The sequence below is a fragment of the Mangifera indica genome, chromosome 1 (assembly GCF_011075055.1).
Source record: "Mangifera indica cultivar Alphonso chromosome 1, CATAS_Mindica_2.1, whole genome shotgun sequence".
NCBI classification, from domain to species: domain Eukaryota; kingdom Viridiplantae; phylum Streptophyta; class Magnoliopsida; order Sapindales; family Anacardiaceae; genus Mangifera; species Mangifera indica.
This window is the reverse complement of record NC_058137.1, coordinates 21,839,262-21,863,842: the sequence shown is the minus strand read 5'-3', so window position 1 is coordinate 21,863,842 and position 24,581 is coordinate 21,839,262. Positions and strand designations below refer to the sequence as shown.

The following is a 24,581-nucleotide window of genomic DNA, read 5'->3' as shown; positions in this document are numbered from 1 at the left end:
TTTCTCTATAAATATTAAATAAATACCATTAAAGCAAAAATGGGGAAATTTCTCCTCCTTTTAGTAATGAAACAAACCTACCACATTCTATTTCACACTCACTCTTAAAATCAATCTTTGCTACTTGTGACTCATTCTCATGCCGTTCTGCTTGTTTCTAGCTCAACATGCGACGATCTCGTTTTTTCAATTCATTTCATGTTGATTAAACCTCCAACGACGCATCACACATCAATTTCCTTCTTTTCAACTCTATTCAACATTATCTCACCCTTTCCCACTATATTCAATATTGACTTCACCACTAAATACTCCCTCACTATATATGTTTAAAACTCATTTGTACCACTCTCATGATCTCCCTCCATGACGTCTTTATCATATCTCACCTCTCTATCACACATCTTTGTTATTCTGGATAATTTATACGTTGTGGTGAGATTGATGATGATAAGATTTAAGTCAAAGTAATTATTACGTTTTTAGAGATTGAGTTATAGGTTTTCCAACTCGAAAAAATGGATTAAACTATAAAATTTAAAAAATTAAAATTTTTCTAAAATTATTGGGCAATAAAATTATTATTTTATTTTTTAATGTTAAGATTTTATATATAAAATTTAATTTTAGACGAAAATATGTGATTTATGCCATTAATAAAGGAAAATGTGTTTTTTGGGCCAAAACTCCGAAATTTATCACATAAATATTAATTTAACATCATTAATTTTTGGGAGAAAAATAAGCAAATAAGTAAAATTGAGAAGAACTTAATTTTCAAATTGAAAACATCACATAAAATTTGTTCTTCTTTAAGACGCCGACAAGTCGACAACTAGAGTAAAATATGGTTAAAATTAAAAAAAAAATCATATTATTTTCACACCAAAACTGAATAAATTATCTTTTTTCTAGAATAAAAAAGAAGACTTATAAGAAGGTCCTAACTCAAAACTCACGTTTTGTTTGGCAACGGCCACGATGCGGTCAGCAGATGGTGACAAACAATCTAACGGTTGGCACAACGTCGGCGTTTGATGGCTCTAACATTCACGCGCGCTTCACAGCGACGCAGGAAAGTAAACTTAGCTTAGAAACAAGGGCATTTGTTCATTTTCAGACACCGACACCTTCTCTTTGATCAAGCCGCATGTGAAGTTGAATCAGCATTAGTCTCGGCTTCCTCACATGAGTTGCTCTTCTTATATGACCAAAAGCACAATCTCAGCGGCTGAAGCTTGAAGCGAAGCCAAACCAACCAAAGGCAAAGGCAAAGGCAAAGTCGTCCCAGACCAAACATACGTGTGGTCCCCACATCCAGGCTGGCTTAACACTTAGTGAGTGCTCGTAAAACTTTAAAGTCTTTTTACAAAAACACATCAATTTTACGGCTCAACTCACACTCATAACTTTTCTTCTTCCTCCATTTCATTCACTCGTTATCCTTCACAAAGCCCAACCCACCACCTACCTTCTACTTCTTCCTCATATCTTTAACAATCAGGTCAATTTTTCAGATTGTTTTTCTTCTCCATTTTGAGCGCCATGGATCTCAATATCTATGGCCGCTCCATCTTCTTCATCTATCTAATCCTTCTTTCTTCCACCACCGCTTCCATTGCCGCCGCATTGCCCCACTCATCTGGCCAAATCAACTCCAACTCGGTTCTTGTTGCTCTTCTCGACTCGCATTACACTGAGTTAGCTGAACTCGTAGAAAAAGCGCTTCTCTTACATACTCTTGAAGAAGCTGTGGGCAAACACAATATTACCGTTTTTGCCCCGAGAAATGAAGCCTTGGAGCGCGACCTCGACCCGGAGTTCAAACGGTTTTTACTGGAACCCGGTAATCTCAAGTCGCTTCAAACCCTCTTGATGTTCCACATTCTTCCCAAACGTATCGGATCCTCCGAGTGGCCCGACGAGAGAAAACCCGGGTCAACCAAGCACAGCACGCTCGGCAACGATTTCGTCCACTTAACCAGCAAGAGCTCGGGGAAAAAAGTGATTGGTTCGGCCGAGATTGTCCGACCTGATGACGTGATCCGACCCGATGGAATAATCCACGGAATCGAACGGCTGTTAATCCCTCGATCTGTCCAAGAAGACTTCAACCGCCGTCGTAGTCTCCAATCAATCGCCGCCGTGCTTCCACAGGGCGCCCCGGAGGTCGACCCGAGGACTCACAGGCTGAAAAAGGCAGCTCCGGTTCCAGCAGGGGCCCCACCGGTACTTCCCATCTACGACGCGATGGCTCCGGGCCCATCGCTAGCACCCGCACCAGCTCCGGGGCCGGGTGGGCCACACGGGCATTTTAACGGCGAGAAGCAAGTGAAGGACTTTATCCACACGCTGTTGCATTACGGCGGTTATAACGAAATGGCGGATATTCTGGTAAACTTAACGTCGTTAGCGACGGAAATGGGACGGCTGGTTTCCGAGGGTTATGTCCTAACGGTTCTCGCGCCGAATGATGAAGCAATGGCTAAACTGACGACCGATCAGCTGAGCGAACCGGGCGCGCCAGAACAGATTATTTACTACCATATAATCCCGGAGTACCAAACAGAAGAGAGTATGTATAACGCCGTTAGAAGATTCGGGAAAGTTAAGTACGATACATTAAGGTTACCGCACAAAGTAACGGCGCAAGAGGCGGATGGATCCGTCAAATTTGGGTCGGATGATGGATCGGCTTATTTATTTGACCCGGATATTTATACGGACGGGCGTATTTCTGTGCAGGGAGTTGATGGGGTTTTGTTCCCAGAAGAGGAAACTCCCACTTCCACGGTAAAGAAAGCTGCAAATGTGAAGGTTGTGAGCAAGCCAAGAAGAGGTAATTTTTTTTTTCTTTTAATTTGAGAATAAATTTAGATTCATTTTACCATCATACTTAGATTATTATAATTATAACGTAAATTTAGAGGAAATCTTGGGTATATTCTGGAGAAGGAAGTTAAATTTTGATAAACCTTAAATGACTATTAAGTGAGATAATAAAGTGTAGTTCTAATAGGTTGAAGCACTGGATTGAATTTGGAGCAATTTTTATTGATTTAGTCATATAGTGGGCAACAATTATATCTAGAGCAATACCATTTTGAGAACACAAATGATATAGATATACACTTATATATGTCATTATATGATTTGTTACACAATTTAGGTATACAGATAATGATATATCACCTGTATATCTAAATTATATATTAAAAATGTATACGTATAGCTTTGTTTATCATGTAATTATATAATTACACATATTAAATATACATTCATTTGTTTACTAAAAGTAATTGGTGGATACCCATAGTTTCATTGATATATTAGACCATCAAAATTCTTCTTCTTCTTCTTCTTCCTTGCTTGGGAGTTAGGCATGGCAGCCACATACTTTGGCTACCCCACCATCCAAAAACAACTTGCAATTTCTTCATTTTCCACACTTTTTTGTCTTAATAATCTATGCTTTATGATATGTCATCTTAGCTGGCATGATTATTTATTGTGTTGCAAAATTATTTTTTTATGATTTTGATTGGTTGACTATTGGGTATGCATGTGGTGTTGATATGAATGAATTGGGGAAATTGCAGGGAAATTAATGGAAATAACCTGTAGAATGCTTGGAGCTGTTGGGCAGGATTCCCATTTCTCTACTTGTCAATAATCAAATTTGCCCAAATTTAGGTGAGTTTTCATGAACATCCCCTGGCATGGCTACATGGGATTTCATTGATAGGAGGTTTTATTGGTTTTTTTTTTTTTTTTTAAATTGTGCAGTTGCAGGAAGATTTGTGTAAACAAGGAGGCTGCAAGATTGATGTTGCTTTGTTATAAATACTGTAATTACCTTTCATTTTTTAATTTTTTTTCCTTTTTTATCTATCTTCTTGTTGTAATGGAAGAATCACTTGCAAAAAAAAACTGCCTTTGTTTTGTATCAATTGCTTGTGAATCCAAATTTACACCTTCCTTTGTCTCTTTCATGTATTGAAAATTGGTTTCAAAATAAACTAATAATTAAAAGTAATAGTTTATGGTGGGTGACAGAGACATCACAACTCATAGAGATGAGTCCACAACTCATAAGGCTTGACTTGACTATCAATAATAATTGATATATTTTTTAATAATAATAATAATTTATATTTGTTTTAAGTATATATTTATTTATGTAATTAATATAAATATATATAATTTTATTAAAAATTTAATTGAGAGAAAATGACTAAATCATTAACAAATATAATATTCATAATGGTTAATTTAATGATCTTATTAATAACATAAAAATTATTATTATTTTCAAGATTCCCTCACAACACTGCAATCTGGATACAGCCTGCCCTATGAAAATATTGGATTCCAACTATGATAATCATTGATGATTATTAAAGAAAAAAGGTCCCTCATTCTCATAGGCAATATTTTTTCTAAGAAAAAAAAAACTTTTAAAATTTCATATTTAGAATCATTTTAATGGTTTTGAAAATAAATAAATAAATTCTTTTCATTTATTTATTATAAATTCTTTTCATTGAATTTAATTTATTCGACTAAAATTTAAAGTAACCTATTTATTTTAATAAATTAGTAACTCCTCACTATAAACTTAGTAGAATTTGCATTCCCTAGATTATTTATCAGAAAAGAAATGAAGAAGACAACTACAAAAATGACAAAACAAATTAGGGCTTTGGGTCATCTTTCACCTTTTGCTAATTGCAAGTTCGCTTTGCCATATCTTATCTTTTCCTTGGGAGTCAAGAATTCTATTATAATCTTTATTTTATACCATAGAAGATTTTTCTGTTAATCTATCTTCTGTTATCGGGATTTTCTTATTTGGTTTGTCAGTACTCTTTCATTATCAAACTAACATAGTATAATATTTTACAAAATAATATTATTTCTAATTTTTTCCGATTGTTCATATAATCTTAATTTAGTTTTAATTTTAGCTTTAATTATTTAAATTTGTAGAAAAAAAAAAATTCGTCATATTCAATTAAAGTTACATATAACCCTAATCACTATTATTACTGTTTTACCTACGCTAAAACATATATTAAGACAAAAATATCCTTCATTTAAATTAAAATTACTCATACCACCATTAATCATGACTAAGCACCACCTGCTAATTTTGACCATTCACCATTGTGCAAAAAGGGAAAAACATTTAGATTTCATCGCGTCGTAAAGAATACAACAAGGGTTTGCGTTCATAGTTGTGTCATCATTTACAATTTAGACAATTGTTTTGTATTTCTTATTCGACGATGGATGGTTTTCATTCCAACTTTTGATTTGTTGTAATTTTCTCTGTCCACACATTTAATATAGTTCAACATAATTTAAAACATTTAAGTGATTTTATTACTACTAATCAAATATAATAATTATTTATATATATCAATTTATCAAAACATAACATCTTTCTGGTAATTTTTGAAATGAATTTATATTAAATGAATGTCTTCTCACTATCATTGGTTGAATAATCTATACACATTCTTAGTTGTTTGACAGAAAAATGATGTTCTTCAATTACTAATCTTAAAATTGGCTATTGATCACAATTATTTGAGACTAATTTTCTTGAAGAGACTCTTCTTAGAAAGATGTCATTCAAGTAGCTAAATACCGTATAACAATTATGTATGCAAATCAACACTTCTTATTTGCTTATATCCAATGCTTAAAATAGAGTACAGGGTTATGACATTTTAATGTAGAGAGAAATGATCCCTAACTAATAAACTTTTATCGGTGAAAATTTGTGTACAAATTTTAAAAATTCGGGGGAGTAGATAAATTTGTTGTACTAAGATTTAAGAGTTTAATAGTAAAAATATAAAATTTAGAAAATAAATAGAAAAATCTTTAAGAATGTAACTGAAATGTTTCAAACTTTTAATAATTAATTGATATTATATAGCAAACTTAAGCTCATGATTCACCAAATCAAAAAATAATGAACTCAAACTTGACTTAAATAAACATTTAAATTGCTTAAAGTGCATTCGAAAATAATCAAAATGCATGGCAAGACTCAAGTAGAGTAGCGCTAGTGAAATGTTAAGTTGTAAGGTGAGCAACTTGAAATGAGAGGAGCCCAGAAATTTGTAAGGGAAAGGAGGAAGAGTATGAATTTTACACATTAGCTTCTTGGAAAGCTGTGCCCAATTTGGTCAAATGATTTTTGATATAATTCATCTATACCCACATATTAGTAAGAAACATATTATTAATACAAAGATATAAAAGTATAATATATAATGATAGCCTGCCAAAGCCTCACATTTTTATCGTTATCATGAACTACTCGATTGTCAAGATTCTATATTAATAGATTAATAAAGACTTTCAATTCCTTCTTGATCATTGTAAAAATTGTTCTTTCTTGTATAATTATATTTCTATTATGAAAAGTTTTCTTAAAGAAATATGAACTCAAACTCACAAGAAAACCAAAAGAGAAAATGACCCGCAATCCTCCACATTAGGGGTATTTATATTTGTTCATGATATATTAAGATATTTATAATCCAAGGTATTTTAATATTAATTTATCAAGAGAAAAAATATATCATTGAAACTGAATTGAAAAATATGATGGTGGTCTAGGGTGATGAATCCAATAAATTTTATGTAGGATTTTGAAGCATGTACATCCATATAATTACAATGTACATACATGTTAAGTGTGTTTACCTGTTATGCTTGGACAAATGTGCTCAATAAATGAATGCCTTAAACTTTGACCTGTAGGCACTACATATATAACATCTCCAGAATTTTATATATATAAAATGTCATAAGCAACTTACAACTTACAACATACAAGACTATGAACAAACATTATGGAAATTGAAACTTTGAGAACCTATAAATACAATGGCTAAGACTCGTTTCTTCAGCCGCCAACTGTAACTTCACGTGGCATAATCTCGGCATTGGCAATACTCATAATCTTTCCATCACTTGGAGCAGGATGGTTCTGATTTGCATCCTGGCATTCAAGATGGACCAAAGATTGGATCTGGTTTTCTTCAGGTTTTCCATTGCATTTTTCCAGATTCTGGTTGCCTGCTGCTTTTATGGTCTTCAATTTTGACTTACTAGGCTTTGCTTCAGATTTCACCTGCGCAGCATCCTGCGGCTGAAGTTTTGTTTGAGACTTTCTGATGGGAGTTTTTGAAATGGCAGAGCCTTTGTTGAAATTTGTTGTGATCCCCTTGGTGGAATTGCTTTGTTCTTGGCTTACTTTTGGGCTAAGGGAGGACTCTCCGTTTTCAAAAGTGATGTCTTTTGCAGCAATGGAACTCTTATTTCTTCCAAGCTTTGGCGATTTTGCACGTGTGGTCGGTATCTATGACATGGCAGCACAAAATGAGTATAATGATGATACACATAATAAAACAAGGGGCTCAAAATTAACAATTCACCAGATATGCCTGCAAAGACTAGAATGAGTGTTAGTGTGCTGGCATACACTTACACTCCAGTCTACATGTTCGGACTAATTGCGAATCTAGGCCACTAACATGATGAACAAACGACATTACAGCATGATGCTAGCATAAGTTTGAGCTTATACGATGTATCCTTAGCTTCCAAGCTATCATTCAATGTATCAGAGTTGTTGGCTGCCTATCCTTCAGCCAGCAACATCACTTTCCAGCAGAAAAAGAAAATGAAAGATGTGAACTTTCGATATATATATATATATATAGGGAAGCTTTTAGGATCGAGGTTGTGGGAATTTTGTCATGTAGAAATCTTACATGATACTTCTGTTCCAAGATCTATCTACATAGGTCTAAAGAATAGTGATGTACCTTCTTTAGTTCAACTTTTGGAGGAGGTTCCTTGTAAAAGCTAGGCATTGGCGTAGCTTTAAATGTCAAGCTCTTCCTCAGTTGCTTGATTTCTGCCTCCTGGTTTTCCTGAACAATACCATGAAATTTCAAAGATTAATCAGATTTAAAACATGAATTAAAAACATAATGGATAGACTAAGACAAAAGAAATCTTCTTTCAAGCACAAAACATGGTTAGCCACACTACCTTTGATTTTGCTTGCAAATTGCATTTTTCCATTTCCTTGGCATGGACCTTCTCTTCCAGCTTTGAAAAGAACTGGTGAGAAAAATGACCACAGTACAATTATTTTTATATTCAGTGTAAACAGGTTAATGCAATGGTAGAGAAATTAAATACAAATAGATGACCTCCTTTCGTTTTTCGGCACGTTCATCCAACCTGAAGTTGAATCCTGCACTGCTCTTCCTCCCGGTGGCACTATTGTTTGAAGTACAGAAAACAATAGACACATCAGTGAAATGAACACCAGGAAACCAGAAAAGCAACACAACAAGGTAAGATAAGAACAATATGAAGTAGTGGAACGGGTATCGTCGTCCTCTTTTTGTGATAATGCACTTGTTATAGGTTTTGAATTTTGATCAACTGATCTGCAATTATGTATGATATGCTACAACTATAATCGGCTCACTAGATATAGATAGAAGTCCCTTCTAATACTTCAGTTTTAACACGTCTTTCAACAAATTATTTAGCATAATTTCAGCCACCGATAGAAGAGGATTGACATATCTATGTAATAGATGGAGACTACTCACTGGGAAACTTCATGTGGAGGACTGTTAGCAGCTGCATTCACCGAACCAGATTTCACTGGCTGAAAAGCAAAGACAAAAGCGACTAAATTAACAGAAGTTTCTAAACAGTATAGGAAAAGATGATGAAGGGAAGAAATGACAACACAAAAGCTCACTGCAGCTTTTTGAACGCCAGGAACAGATGCTAAACTTGCCTTCCTGGAAGAAACTCCATCATTTGTACTCACTTCCTTCAAGTCTGCTGCAGCATATGTACGCATGTTGGGTTGATTCAGTCGGGAAACTGAAGTGACAGTTCCATAGGCAAAAGAACCCTGAGCTTTTGCCCCATTTGCTCGTGTGTTTTTCATTTCATTCTTAACTGGGTGTCCATCTATGCTCCTCTTCATACCATCTGCATTAGTCCCTCTTGCTGGAAAGGAAAGACTCTTGGAGAGGACAAGCCTCTGGCTACAAGTAAATTGAGTTCCGCCTTTCAGATTTGTCTTATCCTTCATTGTTTTACCGGTTTTTGAATTACTGTCATTAGTATTACTAGGTCCCTGAAAGAAAAAATAGATGGAGAAATACAAATTCAAAACTCACACTTATATTCAGATATACAGCAAAAATTAGTTACAACAGAACAGATCAAGTGAAGAAAATGAACAAAAGATAACAAGGTACCTTCAAGGGTTTTGAGATTTTACTTTCTGAAACACTTTCAGCCTTTGTAACATCCTTGGAAGCCTCTTCAGCATTTCTGGCATTCTGTTTTTCTTTCTTTGTTTCAAGAGCAGATCCTTCCTCATGAATTTTTGCAATCATAATAGTCTCCTCTTCCATCAAAAATCCATTTTCAGTTTCCATTCTTTAAAAGAATGTAACAACGAAGAAGCACCAAGTCCTGCAAAATTATAATTACAATACCATCTTAAAGGTTGCCTCAAAAAGAAAATGTCAAGTGACTTTGAAACAATCACTAGAAACACTATCAATGTGACATTCTTTTCCTATGTGTATCAAACTAATTTCAATTTTTCTGGACGCTATAAGATTCAAAATAAATCTCACAAATCAGAAATAAAATCTAATATAATTAATACCTTAAGATTCAAACTTTCATTTCCCCTTTAGGTTCACATTTTCTCCTAATCAAATTGAAGATCCAAACAAGTTGAGCACTAATACAAAGCAAAAACTTAGTTTTATTCAGCAAAGAATAATTAAACTAGAATCTAGAGATAATAGTTCAAGCAATTGGAACTCAAGAAAGGCCATGAATAGAAACTTCAACTATCACCTTAAACTCAAACTCAAATTCATCCATAATGTGCAAATATCTCCACTTACATTCCATATCATTCTAATTTTTCATAAAATGAAAACTCAACGTACGAAGAATAGCAAGATTCTACTGTCATTTCTTTCTCATTTTCTCAGGAACCAAATAGGAGAAACGGCACTGAAGTTCAAAAAGATCCAACAGAACTCATCTTCAAGAACACCAATTCACAGGAAGTTTAAAAACTGAACTCGTCTATTAAGCTTCAAAGCTTCAAAATTCAACCAACCCACATAGAAAAATCTCTCCAAATTACCATCTTGCATCATAAAACTAACAAAATAAAAGAAAAAGAAAAAGAAAAAACTCACCTTGTGAACTGAGTCTGAAGGAATGAACTAAAACAAACCCAATTGAAACCCAAAGGAAATGGTGAAGAGAGTCAGCCAGAGTTGGTTTTGAGAGCTTGAAGAAGACAATGACAAAGACTAAGCCAAGGAGTTGGCAGCGAGAGTTTTTCAGTGAAGTGGATATGCACAGATGGATTGATGGAAAATATGAAAGGACCAAAATGGCCCTAGCATTATTGGGCGTTGTCTAGTAATTTTATTGAAATAATGAATTCTGGTGAGAGCCAATGGAATTTGACTTTAATGCTTTGTGGTGGGTGAATAAAAGGTGAAAAAATTAAGGGAGAGCGGTTTTTTTTTCATCCAAAAATAACAAGTTTTCATTTTGTTAAAAAAAGAAATTGGGGTCTCATCTGTATTAATTGTATAAATAAATTTAAAATATAGTAATTAAATTTATAATCATTATATCAAGTAAATCAAAATTTTATAAATATAACAGAAATTCAAATCTAATCTTCTTTAAAAATATATATTTTTACTTATAATAAAATTATATATATATGTTTTTTAATATATATTTAAATATATAAATAATACTTTATCGTGTAATTAGGTGATATAAATTTGCGTTTTTCCATATTTCATCAAGCACTTCTAATAAAATTAGATAACTTTTAGGATATATGCACTTTAAATATAAAAATATTCTTTGTAAATTTTAATATTTATTAAAAATAAAACACATTTTATCCTCTAAACCTTATTAAATATATTTTCACCATTGTTTTATAAAAAAAAATTAACTTTCAAAACCTGAAACCATCAGCAGCTGTGGTAAAAATCTCATTAGATCTACGCAATTTTAATAAAAAAAGGCCAAAGGACTATTTCCCACCCAAAGTATGCGCTTTTGCCAAGTTTCTCCCAATTAACTTTGAAAATATTACTTACCCACCCGTGGCCAGTTAAAATTAACGGTTTTAAGGGTAAAATCATCATTTTGTCTGTATTATTAAAAATAAACTTAAATTTGATTTCATTTTCCCTCCTAGACCCTAAAAACTAATGATTTTTCCCAACCCAAGTTTTAAAAAACTGCATTTTCCCCCCTAGAGATTTCAATTTTTTGAGTTAGTTTTCCGGCGCCGTTTCTCCCTCTCCGACGACCTCCAAGCGACTCCTCTTCCTCTCCTGCGCGACCTCCTTCTGGCGGTTGTCCCAGAAATTTTCGTCGATGAAGACGACTCTTCAGCCTAGCATAATTGTAGGAAGGAGGCTATGCCGGGGAGGAAGAGGAGTCGCTTGGAGGTCGTCGGAGAGAAAAAACAGTGTCGAAAAACTAACTCTAAAAAATAGAAAACCCTATTTTTTAAAACTTTGGTTGGGGAAAATTGTTAGTTTTTAAAATTTTAGAGGGGAAAATAAGATAAATTTTTTAGGGGTTAGGGGTCCGTTAAATTTAACAACCCATGGGTATTTAAAAGTTAATAGGAGAAAACTTGACAAAAACACATACTTTGGGTGGAAAATAGTCGTTTGGCCTAAAAAAAACACTGACTAGCTAGAATCACTTTGAAATAGTATAATTTAATTGAAATCATATTCTGATGTAATTTTGATATTCTAATTTGATTTTAACCTTAATTTCAATTATGATTGGTGTAATTATGAATTTGGGACATATCAGAGTTAGGGTTAGGGTTTTCATTTATTTTATATTGAAGATAGAGGTTTAAGTAATATATTTTAAAGTCAGTAGGAGAAAATGTAATTTGATTATATTTTAGGGGTGTAAATGATATAAATTATTTAATATTTATATATTTTATAATTTAATAAAAATATCATCTAATCATTAAAATGAATATTTCTTTTGACATAAGGAAAAAGAAATTTATTGTTTTGGTATAATCGAAACAGGAAATAATGTCTCTTTTAAAAACTAATTAGATATCGTCTATCAGAGTTTTTTTTAAAGAAAAAATTAGATTGAGTTTTAAAATTAAAAAAAATCCCATTAGTTTAATACCTTTCATATATGTTTTAATTGTATAATGTAACTATGTTATTTTTATTTTTTTTAAAAAAAAAAGTTTTTACTCTCGTTATTTTTTATTCAAAACGAAATTTGTTACCAACCATTTCTCTCCTCTCGAATTTTACTAGTGTTAAGCATTCAAAATTTTAATACACTTTTGTCAAACATTCTAATAAAACAACTTTTATAATCCATCCTAAAGATGAAATTACGTTGATGTTGTTTTGAAAAAAAAAAAACACGTTGATAAAACCATGTCGTGATATTCCAACAAAATATCAAGAAATGTTTGAATTTATTGTTTTTATGATTTAATAAATTTAATCAATAATTAAATTATAGTTTTGTCGTTTATGAGGGTGGATACAAATTGAACTAAACTCAAACACCTTTTACTTGAGTTCAAATTGAAGAAAAAATAGTTTGGCTTGAGTTTGTTGAATCAAAATAAAAGTGACTCAAATTTAGCTCAAATAAAAAATGATTTAGTTTAATTTGAATTCAACTTAAATTCCTGACTTGAATTGGTAATTCGAATTCGTGGTTTGAGTTTATAGAGCATTTACAAAACGACATCGTTTTACTTATTATTTAGGTAACACGATGTCAATTTTTTAATAAGTCATAAATTCAAACCACTAATTCAAACAATAAATTTAATCTAAACTTGAGCCATAAATCCAAACTACAAATTTGAATTATGAATTTGAATTAAACTCGAGCTAAGCATGTCTAGGTCAAGTTTAGCTCGACTTAAAAAATGAACTAAAATTTTCTATTCAAATTTGACTTGAATTTGAACTAAATAAATATGAGTCATGTCAAATTGAGTCAAATCGACTTTTAAGAATAAGTCAATTCGATTCAGATTCAATCCTAGTTATTTCTATAAAGAATGATGTATTTCATAGAATTAATAATGGATCATTCTATACTACTATTAAAATACAAAATAATATCGATGACAATTATAAATGTATTAGTTAATAAATATTTTATTAATATGAATATTTATGTTTAATTTGATTTAAAATTTATTTATACTATTTTAATATTGACATTTAAATTTTATTTTTAGGTATATTACTTATTATAAATAAATTTTTTCTCTCATTAAAAATAAAATTTATTCAAAAACAAAGGTGAAATCCATTTTGTTTAATAAGAGAATTCGAATCCTCACTAAAACTCTGATAAGTAATAATGAGGACATAATTCAATTAAATTGTATAAAAAAGTATTTAATTAGTTGGTAATCTCTCAAGCTGATTTTCAATTATTTCATGGTATTTTTTAATGTTTTCCAAAACTATTGGGGGGTTTTGAATGACGAAATTTAAAAGGTGTGGTACAAATTCTAAAATGGGTGAATGGTGGGGATGACCGGCACATCGGTGACAGGTGGGTGTCTCCATCAGTCTGGTGTGTGATGACGTGGCAGGAGCATCGAACATGATTGGTTTGACGATACGCCAAGATTAACCTGTGATTTCTGACCCCGCCTGTACCAACAACAGCGCATGAGCTGTCAACAGCGTGCGTTGAAGAATGAGAGAGAGAGAGAGCAAAACAAACCGAAATGTTAGGGCGTTGAGAGACAATATCAGCCGTCCGATTCCACCCCAATCGTATTCCACGTTGTTGTTGAAATGTGGATTTTGTGGGTGGTACGTTGCATTCAAGTGCAAGGCTGGCCTTGGAATGTTGGAATGTCGGAATGTCACTCACGCGCTCCAGGAGGCCAAAAGACCTAGTCCCTTCTATGTTTAGTTCATTTTCAAATATAAATAGTTAGGATTTTAAAAAGTTAAATACTTATTTATAAATTAATTTTTAGTTAAAATTGAGATTAAAATTATTATTTTATTAATATTATTAAAAAATATATAATTTTATCATATTTTTTTCTTAAATTTTAAAAACTACATTTTATCTTATATATAAACTCTAAAAAGTAATTTTTTTCTTTATATTTTTAGGGTTCTCTTTTCTTTAACAACAACGACGACGACGATCATCATCTCCTTTCTCCCTTCTCCTTTAACCATTGTCGACTACTTTGATTGACAAGTGAAGAAGCTCTAATTGACGACGAATTGAATTGAATATGAAAAATCAGCTTCAATGATAGATTTGTTGCATTTCTATGGAATCAGCTTAAGATCCGTTGCTTCTATCTTAGCTCTTCATTGATTCCAAATGTGGTCATCGATTGCAATCAACGAAGCCAAATTGATGGTCTCATCGATTCATCTGAATAAAGAAGATGCATCTTTGTCCAAATGAAGACTCGTCTTCTTCGATGAAAGGAGAGAGATGGTCGGACAATATTGGTTGCCAAAGAGGTTTTGTCGGAAAATTAAAACTCTAAAAGGAAAAGTGAATTTTTCTAAATTTAATTCTGGAAGAAATTGTTAATTTTTTAAATATGAGGGGAAAAATGATGAAAAAAATTATATATTTTTTAATCTTATTGGTAAAATGACAGTTTTGTCAACTAAAAATTCTACCAAAAGTTAACCTATTGTTGAGTGTTTGAATTTTTAAAATTCTGTCCATATGTACTTGAGAATGAACTAAATCTTGGATAGGAATAAGTCTTTTGGCCTTTGATTATGATAAAATAGAGTAGATGTGTTTGGTCCATTGATACGACATAGCGTTGTACCGATGCCAAAAACAGGAATTACGAGGTTCATCCGTTCATGTATACAAATGGTAATGGCTAGAAGGGTTTCATTTCCTGTCATTGAGAGAGACTTGCTATCTAGCCAAATTTCTGTCAAGGTGAAAGTGCAGAAATAGACATGAAAGAAAAGAAATAAGCAACCATAGCCCTCTAACACTTGATTTTAGAGGTTGAAATGGGGCCAGATGATGTTTGATATGATTAGCTATCAAAATACAGCAAATTGTAGGCAAAATTTGGGGCCAATATGTTCACTACTGTGTGTAGAGAAGAATTATGTAGACGATACTCCCTTCCCTACTAATTTTGCTTTACTTAGCAGCCAATTCTCCAACCCAACTGGGTTATGCTGCAACATTAATTTTTGTTTTATGGGTATATTAGAAGAGAGAATCCCAACCCACAGATCATGTATTCTACATTCAATCACATCTAATCACGTAAATATTGAAAGTTCAGATTAAAAATAAAAAGTCAATTATTTTTTTCGAAATTTTATAAATTATCTAAAATCAAACTCGAATTAATTTAATTCAAATTTTACTCTAGTTGTTGTATCTACCAATAAACTTATTCATGGTCAAAGATAGACTCTGCCTAATTTGGCATAACTTGTCGTGCCACAAATCATGGTATGACCAAAACCAAGGTCTTCCGGTTACGTTTCTGTAGTTTTATTATGGATTCGTTTGTCAAAAACCAATTTTGTACATTTTTTGGCTTGCTGGCCCGATACTGCCCATCTTAAAAATCATGCCCCGTTGAAGTGTGCATTTCTAATATCGTGGCCGGCTAATGCCGATTGCCAGGTTCATCTGCCACTATGTCAATGGAATAAAATAAAAGGCATAGAAATTGGAAGATTCCCGTCAGGCAACCCCATGTGAGAGGCTCGTGGCTAGAAATTCGCATTCGGAGGGGTCCATAGTAATGATTAAGGTGATTAAAAAAACAAACTTTTTGAGGATTAAATTGTAAAAATTATATTTATTAGTTTGGATTAATATTATAGCATACTACTCTCCTAGGCTTGAATGTATCTTCACCCTTCTCAAATATGCGAGGTTAGTAGTATATTGCAGTATAAGATATTTAATATGTGGTGTGATATAATTTAAATAAAAAATAATATATACTTTAAAGTATATAAAATATATATATATATTAGTTTGGAATAATATTATAGCATACTACTCTTCTAGGCTTGAATGCATCTTCACCCTTGTTAGATATGCGAGGGTAGTAGTAGTATATTGCGGTATAAGATATTTAGTATATGATATGATATAATTTAAAAAGAAAATGCACATATTAGTAATCGAAATTAATATACCTTTTTGGAGAGGTAATAACGTGATAAAGCTATATATAAAAATTTTAAAATTTTAAAGAATGTTTGTGATATTTTCAAGATAATGATGTGAGGATCATATATTTTTATTATATTATTATTATTTTTAAAAAGATGTATCAATATATGAGATACAATATAAAAAATTAGATTTTCGATATAAAACATGATACACGAATTGACTACCATGTTGATATACAATCATAAGGAAATGTAACGAAAAAAATTGAGCTTTAAAGGAAAAAAAGTAAAAAATAAAAAATTGAAATATAAATTAATAAAAATTTAGTTGGCATGATCTAAATTGGGCTAAACTCAAATGCCCTTTGGGTCAAGTGTAGCTCAAGTAGAAAATTATTCGAGTTTAACATGAGTTTGTCGAGTAAAATTAAAGGTGACTTAAATTGGGTTTGAATAAAAATTAATTCAGTTTAAGTTTGACTTGAATTTATAGTTTCAATCAATAGTTTAAATTCATAATTTATTGACAAAACGATGTCATTTTATATAAATAATAAACAAAACTATCAATTTGAGTCATAAATTCAAGTTAAATTGAGCTATAAATTCGAATCATCAATTTAAACTATGAATTCAAACTGAATCAAACCACATATTTCAACTACTAATTTGAGTCATACGAGCTAAATTCAAGCTGAACTGAGTCAAACATTTCATAACTCAAGTTCGATTTGATTTCAAAAATTGTTTGAATCTTTCAATTTGAAGTTGAATTAAACAAATTCAAGTTAAGTTGAGCCTACTTGGTTCATATATAACTTTAACTGCTAGGCTACCCTAGACCTAAACATAAGGGTGGATACAAATCAAGTTGAGCCCTCAACACTTCTAAACTTGAGTTTAACTCAAATGAAAAATAGTTTAATTCAAGTTCAGTTTGAATTTGACAAGCCAAAATCAAGGATAACATGAATTTGTGGTTCAAATTTGTAATTTGAGTTCGCAACTCTTTGAAAAAATGTCATTGTTTTATCTAATATTTAAGAAAATGATATTGTTTTGACAATTGTTTGATATAATTCATTCAAATTGACTCTTCAATAAAGTTAAAATCAAATCAACCATTCACGATCTCGTAACCTAGATCAAATTGAACTCTTTCTAACTCATATTTGGCTTAGTTTTAAAAGCAAACCCTTCTAACTTGAATTCAACTCAAAATCAAGTTAAACGAATTTAAACCAAATTGAACCTAACCAAACCAGTTTAGTTCAGGTTTACTCCTACATAAACGTAGCTTCCGCATTGATTGTCATAAAAGAAAATTTATCTCATAAAATTATTTGAAACAAATATATTTGTGTCATAAGAAAGGCCAAATGACTATATCCCACTTAAGGGTCGATGAAACAAAATTCTCATATTTTAAATCTCAAAAAAATTAAATTCCCACCATTCATCTATTTCTATTAGTGAACTTTATTTGGTTTTTCTAAAAATAACTTATTAAAATTATGAAATTGTCATTAACATTTAATTAAATATCAAATAGCCAATATATTTTTGCTAGTTTAAAAATTAACCAATTAGATCTCTAAAAATATCAAGACTTTAATTAATTTTAAAATATTACATTTTGTTCAATTTTAAGGGATGTTACTTTTTAAAAATTTTATAAACACCACAAACATTTTTTAAATTAAAAAAACCCCTTTAAAATTTTTTATTAACGCACTTAATATTTTCAAAAATTATAGTTCTCCCCTAAATGATTTTTCTACTTTTTCACCAAATGAAATTCACTAATTAAAAAAAGATGATAAATAAAAATCTGACATTTTAAAACTTAAAAGTAATAATTTTGTCATTCTAACAACATTGGGTGGAAAATAGTCTTTTTAACTTAAAAGAAATAACAGAACAAAGAGAAAAGTAAAGTCCTAATCTGGTATTCCTTTTACATATGACGTAAGAATTTGTATATACATTAGTATGCTCTATATATGTGGTTCAATCACAAACCTAACTAGAAGATGGGAAAAAAATGTTAAGTATGAATCTTGTATTCCCTATAAACTAAAAGATTGTTAAACCTTAATAAACTTTATTACAATCTTGAGCAATAAACCCAAAAATTAAAAAAATAAAAGAAGAAAGAAACATCACTAATATGTCAACAAACTGGCAATGCCTCCCTAAATCCAATGCCAAAACCTCTGTTCTCTTCAACTTTCTTGTTCAAATCATTGTTGCCCTTCTGCATCATTGCCACAAATTCATTGTAATCGATTCGCCCGTCCTGGAAAACAAGACAATACTATTAGATTATCAAATTGATTCAACATATTGTAACAGAATCCCAAATGTCACTTGAATAACAGTAAGAATGCTCACATGATCTTGATCAACCTCTCGAATCATGTCTTCTAAGCAAGTATCGTCTAGTCCAAATTCCTTGCATGCTTGTTGAAGTTCATCTGGAGTGATATAGCCACTGCCATCTTTGTCAAAATAGGAGAATGCTACCAACAGATGAACTTCCTGGTCCACTGTAGTTACATTTAACGTTGCAGCGATGAATTCGATATAATCAATGGCGCCATCGTTGTCAACATCAGCCTGCAAATTAAGAGGATTGGATTAATGTTAAGGATTTTTTTGTCACTTTGGTTTTGCAGATAATAGTAATATGAAATTATTGCAGATTTTCTTAGTTATGGGAAAAATACTTACAGCTTTCATTAGATTATAGATTTCAGACTCATCAAGATTAGCACCAAATCTTTTGAGCCCAATTTTGAGTTCCTCAAATGTGATTTGACCACTATTGTCTGTATCAATCGTTTTGAACATTTCTTTAAGTCCAGCAATTTCTTCCTCTGAGAGGCTCTCTGCAATTACCTACAATCCACAAAAAGAAATTAAGATGACACAATTTGAAGATAAAAATTGCATAATATTTACACAAATGTTTGAACTGAGAAGAATTTTTTATACGAGATTTGGCTCATGATGTATACGAGGAAACTTACTCTTAGAGCCATTTTCTTCAGCCCTTTCATAGCAGAAAACTGCTTCAAACGCGTTAAGACTGCAGGATCAAGAGGCTTGTCTGGGGCAAATCCATTTTCCTGAATCCAAGGATGGCCTGCAAGGAACCAAAACAAACAATTCAGGGCCTAATATATATTTTCTGCAATATAAAATCAACAAATTTGATTTTACATTCTACGACCAAAATGCAGGACACAGAAGGTAAAGGTCAAATTGAAACTGCTAATTTAAGCATCTGTGAAGAGTCTGCATTTCTGAAAAGAATTTTCCTAAATCCCTCCTGAGTGTTGAAAACTTGTCCTTAATGTCTCACTTCACATAACACAAAATTAATTGTGACTTACACAGAACTTCATGTGCAGTCAACCGCCTTTTGGGGTCTCTAACAAGCATTCTCCTGACTAAATCTTTTGCACCTTCAGAGATATTAGGCCAGGGATCTGATGTGAAGTCAAGGTCACCATGCAGAACCTCTTCAAATATTTCATGCTCCGTTTCTGGAAATCACAAGATGAAGAGTTAGTCATATAAATGTTAAAAGGTATTTTATCAAAAGACATCTCAAAACTCTTACCTGCCCAAAATGGAGGTACACCACTTAACAGAATATATATCATAACCCCAGCACTCCAAACATCTGCTTCTGGACCATAACGCTTGCACAACACTTCAGGAGCGACGTAATATGGACTTCCAACCACATCAGTAAATATATCCCCTGAAATTAAAGACGCTCAGTAATGAAATTGGCATAACAATCACAAGGGAGCAGATATAGCTCTTAAAATTGATTAGAAAGTTCCCACAACATTCAAATTTGCCAAATATTTCATAAACGTGAACACAAACAACTCTGTCATTTGACACTATACTAGAAATTTAAACTCAACCATTTTGAAAGGTAAAGGTTTTAGAATGAATACATACCTGGCTTGAAGAATATTGACAATCCGAAGTCTATCGCCTTCAGAGGCGAATCCTCCTCCTCATTAACAAAGAGGAAATTCTCAGGCTTAAGATCACGATGCAGAACCCCTAAAGAGTGGCTGGTTTCTACAAAACCAACAATAGTCTTAGCTAGCTGAGCTGCTTTTCTTTCTGTATAATGCCCCCTTTTTACAATCCTATCAAATAGTTCTCCACCTGCACACAATTCCATCACAACATGAACGGCCACAGAGTCCTCATAAGCCCCTTTGATTGTAACCGCATTAGAAAGACCTGCTAAATGATGCATGATCTGAATTTCCCTCCTCACATCCTCCACATCATCAGTTGTGAGCAATTTCCTCTTTGCAATTGACTTGCAAGCATATTCTTTTCCAGTTCCTTTCTCAACAACAAGAAAAGTTGTCCCAAATTGCCCGTGTCCTAACTTGCGCCCCAAGGTATACGACTCCTTCAAGTGACCTGTTTTGGTTTGCAAAACCGAATCAGCGCGAAGCCCTGCACTCGGCATTCTCTTCACTATATGAGGCCTCTTTGGTTTCGGAGGCTCATCATGCCTGGTTTCCTCATAACCATGCTTCTTTGTGGGAGTCTTTTCCATGGATTTCTGATTCGGCTGCTTAACCTCCAAATTACCATCTTTAACTATCTTCATTGGTGTTGGAGGTTTATGTGAAATAACAACACTATCGACGTCAGTTTCCTTAGTCTCAGACTTTGCATCAGCAGCGCTTTCTCCTCTGTTGGTATGAGAAATCATTTCAAGAGTGGATTTTGACCACCAAATTGAGTGAGAAATCGATTGAGAAATACAATCCTTTGAAGGCCTTGCAACACATTGATTCCCCATCTAAAAACAACCAATTCTCCACAGCCTCCGTATTCTCTTAAACGGCAAAACAAACAGCTTCAAATCAAACAATTACTACAACACCAACAAAAACCAAAACAACTCTATCTCTTATCTCCCAAAAGGGTCCCAAATATGAATCCTCTTTCCAGAAATTTCTCACAAAAACCCAAACGAGAGACACCTCTTCTTCCTCGAAAACCTTGGACCCCTCAAACCATGCAAAGGCTCGTATAAATAATATTATCAAAGAGTTTAGTTTGACGGATTCTAAAGCAAACCCAATGATTTGAAAGGCAGAAAAATCCAAGAAAAGAGTAGAAATAATAATAATAATAATAAAGGAAGAAGAGAAAAGTTTACCAAGTCTTGATGAGAGAGACTCAAGAGGGTTTTGCAAAGATTTAAATAAAGGAGAAGGGATTAATACGAAATATTGTTTTCCTGTTACAAAACTCTGAATAAAAATAAATTAAAAACGCGTTACAAATTCTATTTATATATTTTTATCTATGAGTTGGTTGAAGCTGTGCTGATGAGATGTGGCTGAATCACTAGCCGGCCATAGCCGGTTCTAACAAGAAAATCAAACATGAATTTCTTTTATTTAAACAACTGTTACATTGCTAGGAAGTTTGGTATAATTGAGTTTGTTTATATTATAATTTGTATGATTTTTTTTTTGTTATATTTAATTACAAAATTGTCTATAATTTTACATGAAAATGATCATTTGACCGTGAAATCGGGTTTTTGGCTCCTCCCTCACTAAATAGGAAAAAAATTCTTTAACTAAAATATAGATAAAGATAATTAAAATCTTCACAATTGAGATATAATTACGATACTCTTATCCATCTGTTCTTTGATCCGTTTTCTCTCTTAAATATTTTTTAAAATTTTAAATATTAAATTACTTTTAATAATTATAAATTATTATAAATACGTTTTAATTGTTAATAAATATTTTATTATTTTTTAACAAAAATAAAAAAAATAGAGATTTTTCCAAAAGATGAGAGAATAAAGATTAAGATATTTCGCCCCTTCTTACCCGTGGCCATCTCTAACTTTACAGTCAATTACCGAAGCTGACTTCTTCCAGCTTCGAGTTATTTGGATTAATGTGAATTTTAATTGTTGACCAAAAATATTTATCTCATTATTACCATTTCCCAAGATGAAATTTAGTTGCGTTCCCACTTGCGAGGTAAACACATCTGGTCTGGACAAATCTAGGTCCAGTAAAATTTGACAATAACACTTAGGTTCTTAATTATTATTATTTTTTCAAAAAGTCCAAAACACGCCTAATTTTTTTTATTCCCTAATCCACATTAAAAATTACTAGAACAATAAACAACATAAATAGCTCTTCATTGACAGCTTTTTAAAAAATTAATAAAAATATTATTTATTAAAATAGACAGTTAATTGTATAAGTTTTGACATCTGTATTGAAGGGGATGTATGTTTGAAAATTTCAATGGGAGATTATTCAAAGAGGGGGTCTAATGAGATTAATATTAGAGGTGACATCACCCCTCTAACCAATAAGGATTTCATTTGAGTAATACTTTCAGGTTTTATTAGACCTTAGACAGAACCTGAGGGACTAAACGAACGTTTTCAAATTAATATGGTCAAATTAGTTTACTTTTTTTAATTTCCCTTTCACACAACCCAACATTAACTTATATTCATGGTCAACACGTTTCCCCTTCAATATCTTTTTATTTTTTTATCATTATTTTTTCTTCTCATTTGCAACAACTATAATATAACACTTTTTTAAGGATTGGCCTAACTTATAAAACATTAAAATTTTTAAGATAAAAATTTGAGTTTAAATTTGTATTATATTTATGAAATATTAATTTTCTTAGTGTGATAATTATGGTTCGATTATTATACCCCAGATTCACCTGTCTAACAAATATGAGTAAACTTTAACTTATTTGGTATAATGGTTATTGATTCAGTCATTATATCTCAAGTTCATCCATCCAATAAATACAGACAAACCTTAACTTATTTGGTGTAGTAGTTGTGAGTCCAGTCACTATACTTTAGGTTTACTCATCCATTAAATACAGACGGAAACTTGATGCAGGGGATGTAGGTCTAGTCACTATTTTCCTGGTTCAATCGTCCAATAAATACAGGTGATAAGTTGATGTAATGGTTGTAGGTTCAATCATTATGCTATTGGTTCATCTGTCCAATAAATACAGACGGGATCTTTGGTTAACCAAAAAAATTGACATTCTTACTTGATATAATAAAACTAGTAGAGTATTAGAATTTGTAGGGAGAAGGTTTGAGTTATTTGATGCAGTGGTTGTAGAGCCGATCATTATATCCCAGTTTATCTGTCTAACAAATATGGATAGAGTCTCCGATTAACAAAAAAATAATATGATACTCTTACCTGATGTAACAAAACTAGTAGCACATTAAAATTTTTAAAGAGAAAATTTGAGCTTGAACTTTTATTATTATTGTAAAACTTTAACTTATCTAATACAGTGATCGTAGATTTAATTACTATACTCCAAATTTATTTGTCCAATTAATATGAACAAGGCCCGAGTTATACCAAAAAATGACATTTTTTTCTAATATTTAAAGCCATAAAAATATAGTTAAAACTAAAATTTTGATTCACAATACTCAAATAAAAAAGTAAGATGCTTCCTTTCGATAAGTTTTAACTCTACTCTCTCAAAAATAATAAAATATATAATAATTCTCTAACCAGAATGCAAGATTTTAATTTTTTTATAAAAATATTTAAGTATTATTAAATTTATAATTATTAGACTAAATTTATTTTTTTTTCAACCCTAAAGGCTAATAAAATAAATAAAATATTAAAATTCTTAGAAAAAAAATCTGAATTTGAGTTATTGTCACACAAATGAAACTTTTGACTAATCTGATATATCACTGTACTCTAAAGTTTACCCATTTAATAAATATAAATAACTTTCTTGTTAAAAAAAACTCATATTTTATGTATCTATTTAATTTGATTTTAAGGAAAATCTTAAAAATTAACAAAATTTCTATGACACATCTAATAAAAATATAAATTACAGGAAAATAAATTTATTAGTATTAAACTTTGATTTAACCCAAATTATTGATAATTGGGTGTTGACTAGGACTGATGATAATGAATGAACTCCAAACTGAATAAAGCCTTTATAAGAATGAAATAGGTGGCCACGACCTGGCTGCCTTGTTTTGAAGGAACAGTGTGATTTGGTCAAGAAAGAATGAAAAAGTGGTCAGGCAAATGGATGACAATTGAACAAGACGTGAAGGGTCGCCACTAACTCAATACTTGTTCAAAACGCACGTGCTTTATTATACAATTTACCAAACATATAGAAAGCTCGATAGGTGTGAGATTT

The 24,581-nt window shown here is 31.8% G+C and overlaps 3 protein-coding genes across 4 annotated transcripts; 1 reads left to right on the top strand and 2 right to left on the bottom strand.

Annotated features, from left to right (window-relative positions):
* The first annotated feature begins 1,377 nt into the window (after positions 1 to 1,377).
* Positions 1,378 to 3,985, top strand: LOC123216376 (fasciclin-like arabinogalactan protein 16). The gene is made up of 3 exons (XM_044636801.1): positions 1,378 to 2,839; positions 3,600 to 3,693; positions 3,787 to 3,985. The coding sequence occupies exons 1-2, from the start codon at positions 1,546 to 1,548 to the stop codon at positions 3,671 to 3,673; spliced, it is 1,368 nt and encodes a 455-aa protein (XP_044492736.1). The 5' UTR covers positions 1,378 to 1,545; the 3' UTR covers positions 3,674 to 3,693; positions 3,787 to 3,985.
* Positions 3,986 to 6,743: 2,758 nt separating this feature from the next.
* On the bottom strand, positions 6,744 to 10,460 carry LOC123211682 (protein WVD2-like 4). 2 transcript variants are annotated; one of them, XM_044630509.1, is made up of 8 exons: positions 10,290 to 10,460; positions 9,321 to 9,540; positions 8,810 to 9,196; positions 8,655 to 8,713; positions 8,244 to 8,313; positions 8,080 to 8,151; positions 7,851 to 7,958; positions 6,744 to 7,381 (listed from the first exon to the last, which is right to left on the bottom strand). In XM_044630509.1, exons 2-8 carry the CDS (start codon positions 9,501 to 9,503, stop codon positions 6,926 to 6,928), a joined length of 1,335 nt encoding a protein of 444 aa, XP_044486444.1. In that variant the 5' UTR covers positions 9,504 to 9,540; positions 10,290 to 10,460; the 3' UTR covers positions 6,744 to 6,925. The 2 variants fall into 2 exon arrangements, with proteins under 2 accessions (XP_044486444.1, XP_044486453.1); XM_044630518.1 differs by having other exon boundaries at positions 8,849 to 9,196; positions 10,290 to 10,456.
* A 7,778-nt stretch (positions 10,461 to 18,238) lies between these two features.
* On the bottom strand, positions 18,239 to 21,553 carry LOC123212271 (calcium-dependent protein kinase 26-like). Its single transcript, XM_044631366.1, has 7 exons — positions 20,292 to 21,553; positions 19,939 to 20,082; positions 19,709 to 19,861; positions 19,343 to 19,458; positions 19,044 to 19,211; positions 18,705 to 18,929; positions 18,239 to 18,609 (listed from the first exon to the last, which is right to left on the bottom strand). Exons 1-7 carry the CDS (start codon positions 21,160 to 21,162, stop codon positions 18,484 to 18,486), a joined length of 1,803 nt encoding a protein of 600 aa, XP_044487301.1. The 5' UTR covers positions 21,163 to 21,553; the 3' UTR covers positions 18,239 to 18,483.
* Positions 21,554 to 24,581: the final 3,028 nt, after the last annotated feature.

Bases quoted from the DNA above. Each gene is read 5' to 3' on its own strand.
- LOC123216376 (XM_044636801.1), top strand. From the start codon at position 1,546: ATGGATCTCAATATCTATGGCCGCTCCATCTTCTTCATCTATCTAATC. The intron at 2,840-3,599 runs GTAATTTTTTTT...GGGAAATTGCAG, and splicing joins TGTGAGCAAGCCAAGAAGAG to GGAAATTAATGGAAATAACC.
- LOC123211682 (XM_044630509.1), bottom strand. From the start codon at position 9,503: ATGGAAACTGAAAATGGATTTTTGATGGAAGAGGAGACTATTATGATT. The intron at 9,197-9,320 runs GTACCTTGTTAT...TTTTTCTTTCAG, and splicing joins AAATCTCAAAACCCTTGAAG to GGACCTAGTAATACTAATGA. The intron at 7,959-8,079 runs GTAGTGTGGCTA...GGTATTGTTCAG, and splicing joins ATTTGCAAGCAAAATCAAAG to GAAAACCAGGAGGCAGAAAT.
- LOC123212271 (XM_044631366.1), bottom strand. From the start codon at position 21,162: ATGGGGAATCAATGTGTTGCAAGGCCTTCAAAGGATTGTATTTCTCAA. The intron at 20,083-20,291 runs GTATGTATTCAT...CTTTAATTTCAG, and splicing joins GTCAATATTCTTCAAGCCAG to GGGATATATTTACTGATGTG. The intron at 19,862-19,938 runs GTAAGAGTTTTG...TGTGATTTCCAG, and splicing joins TGTACCTCCATTTTGGGCAG to AAACGGAGCATGAAATATTT.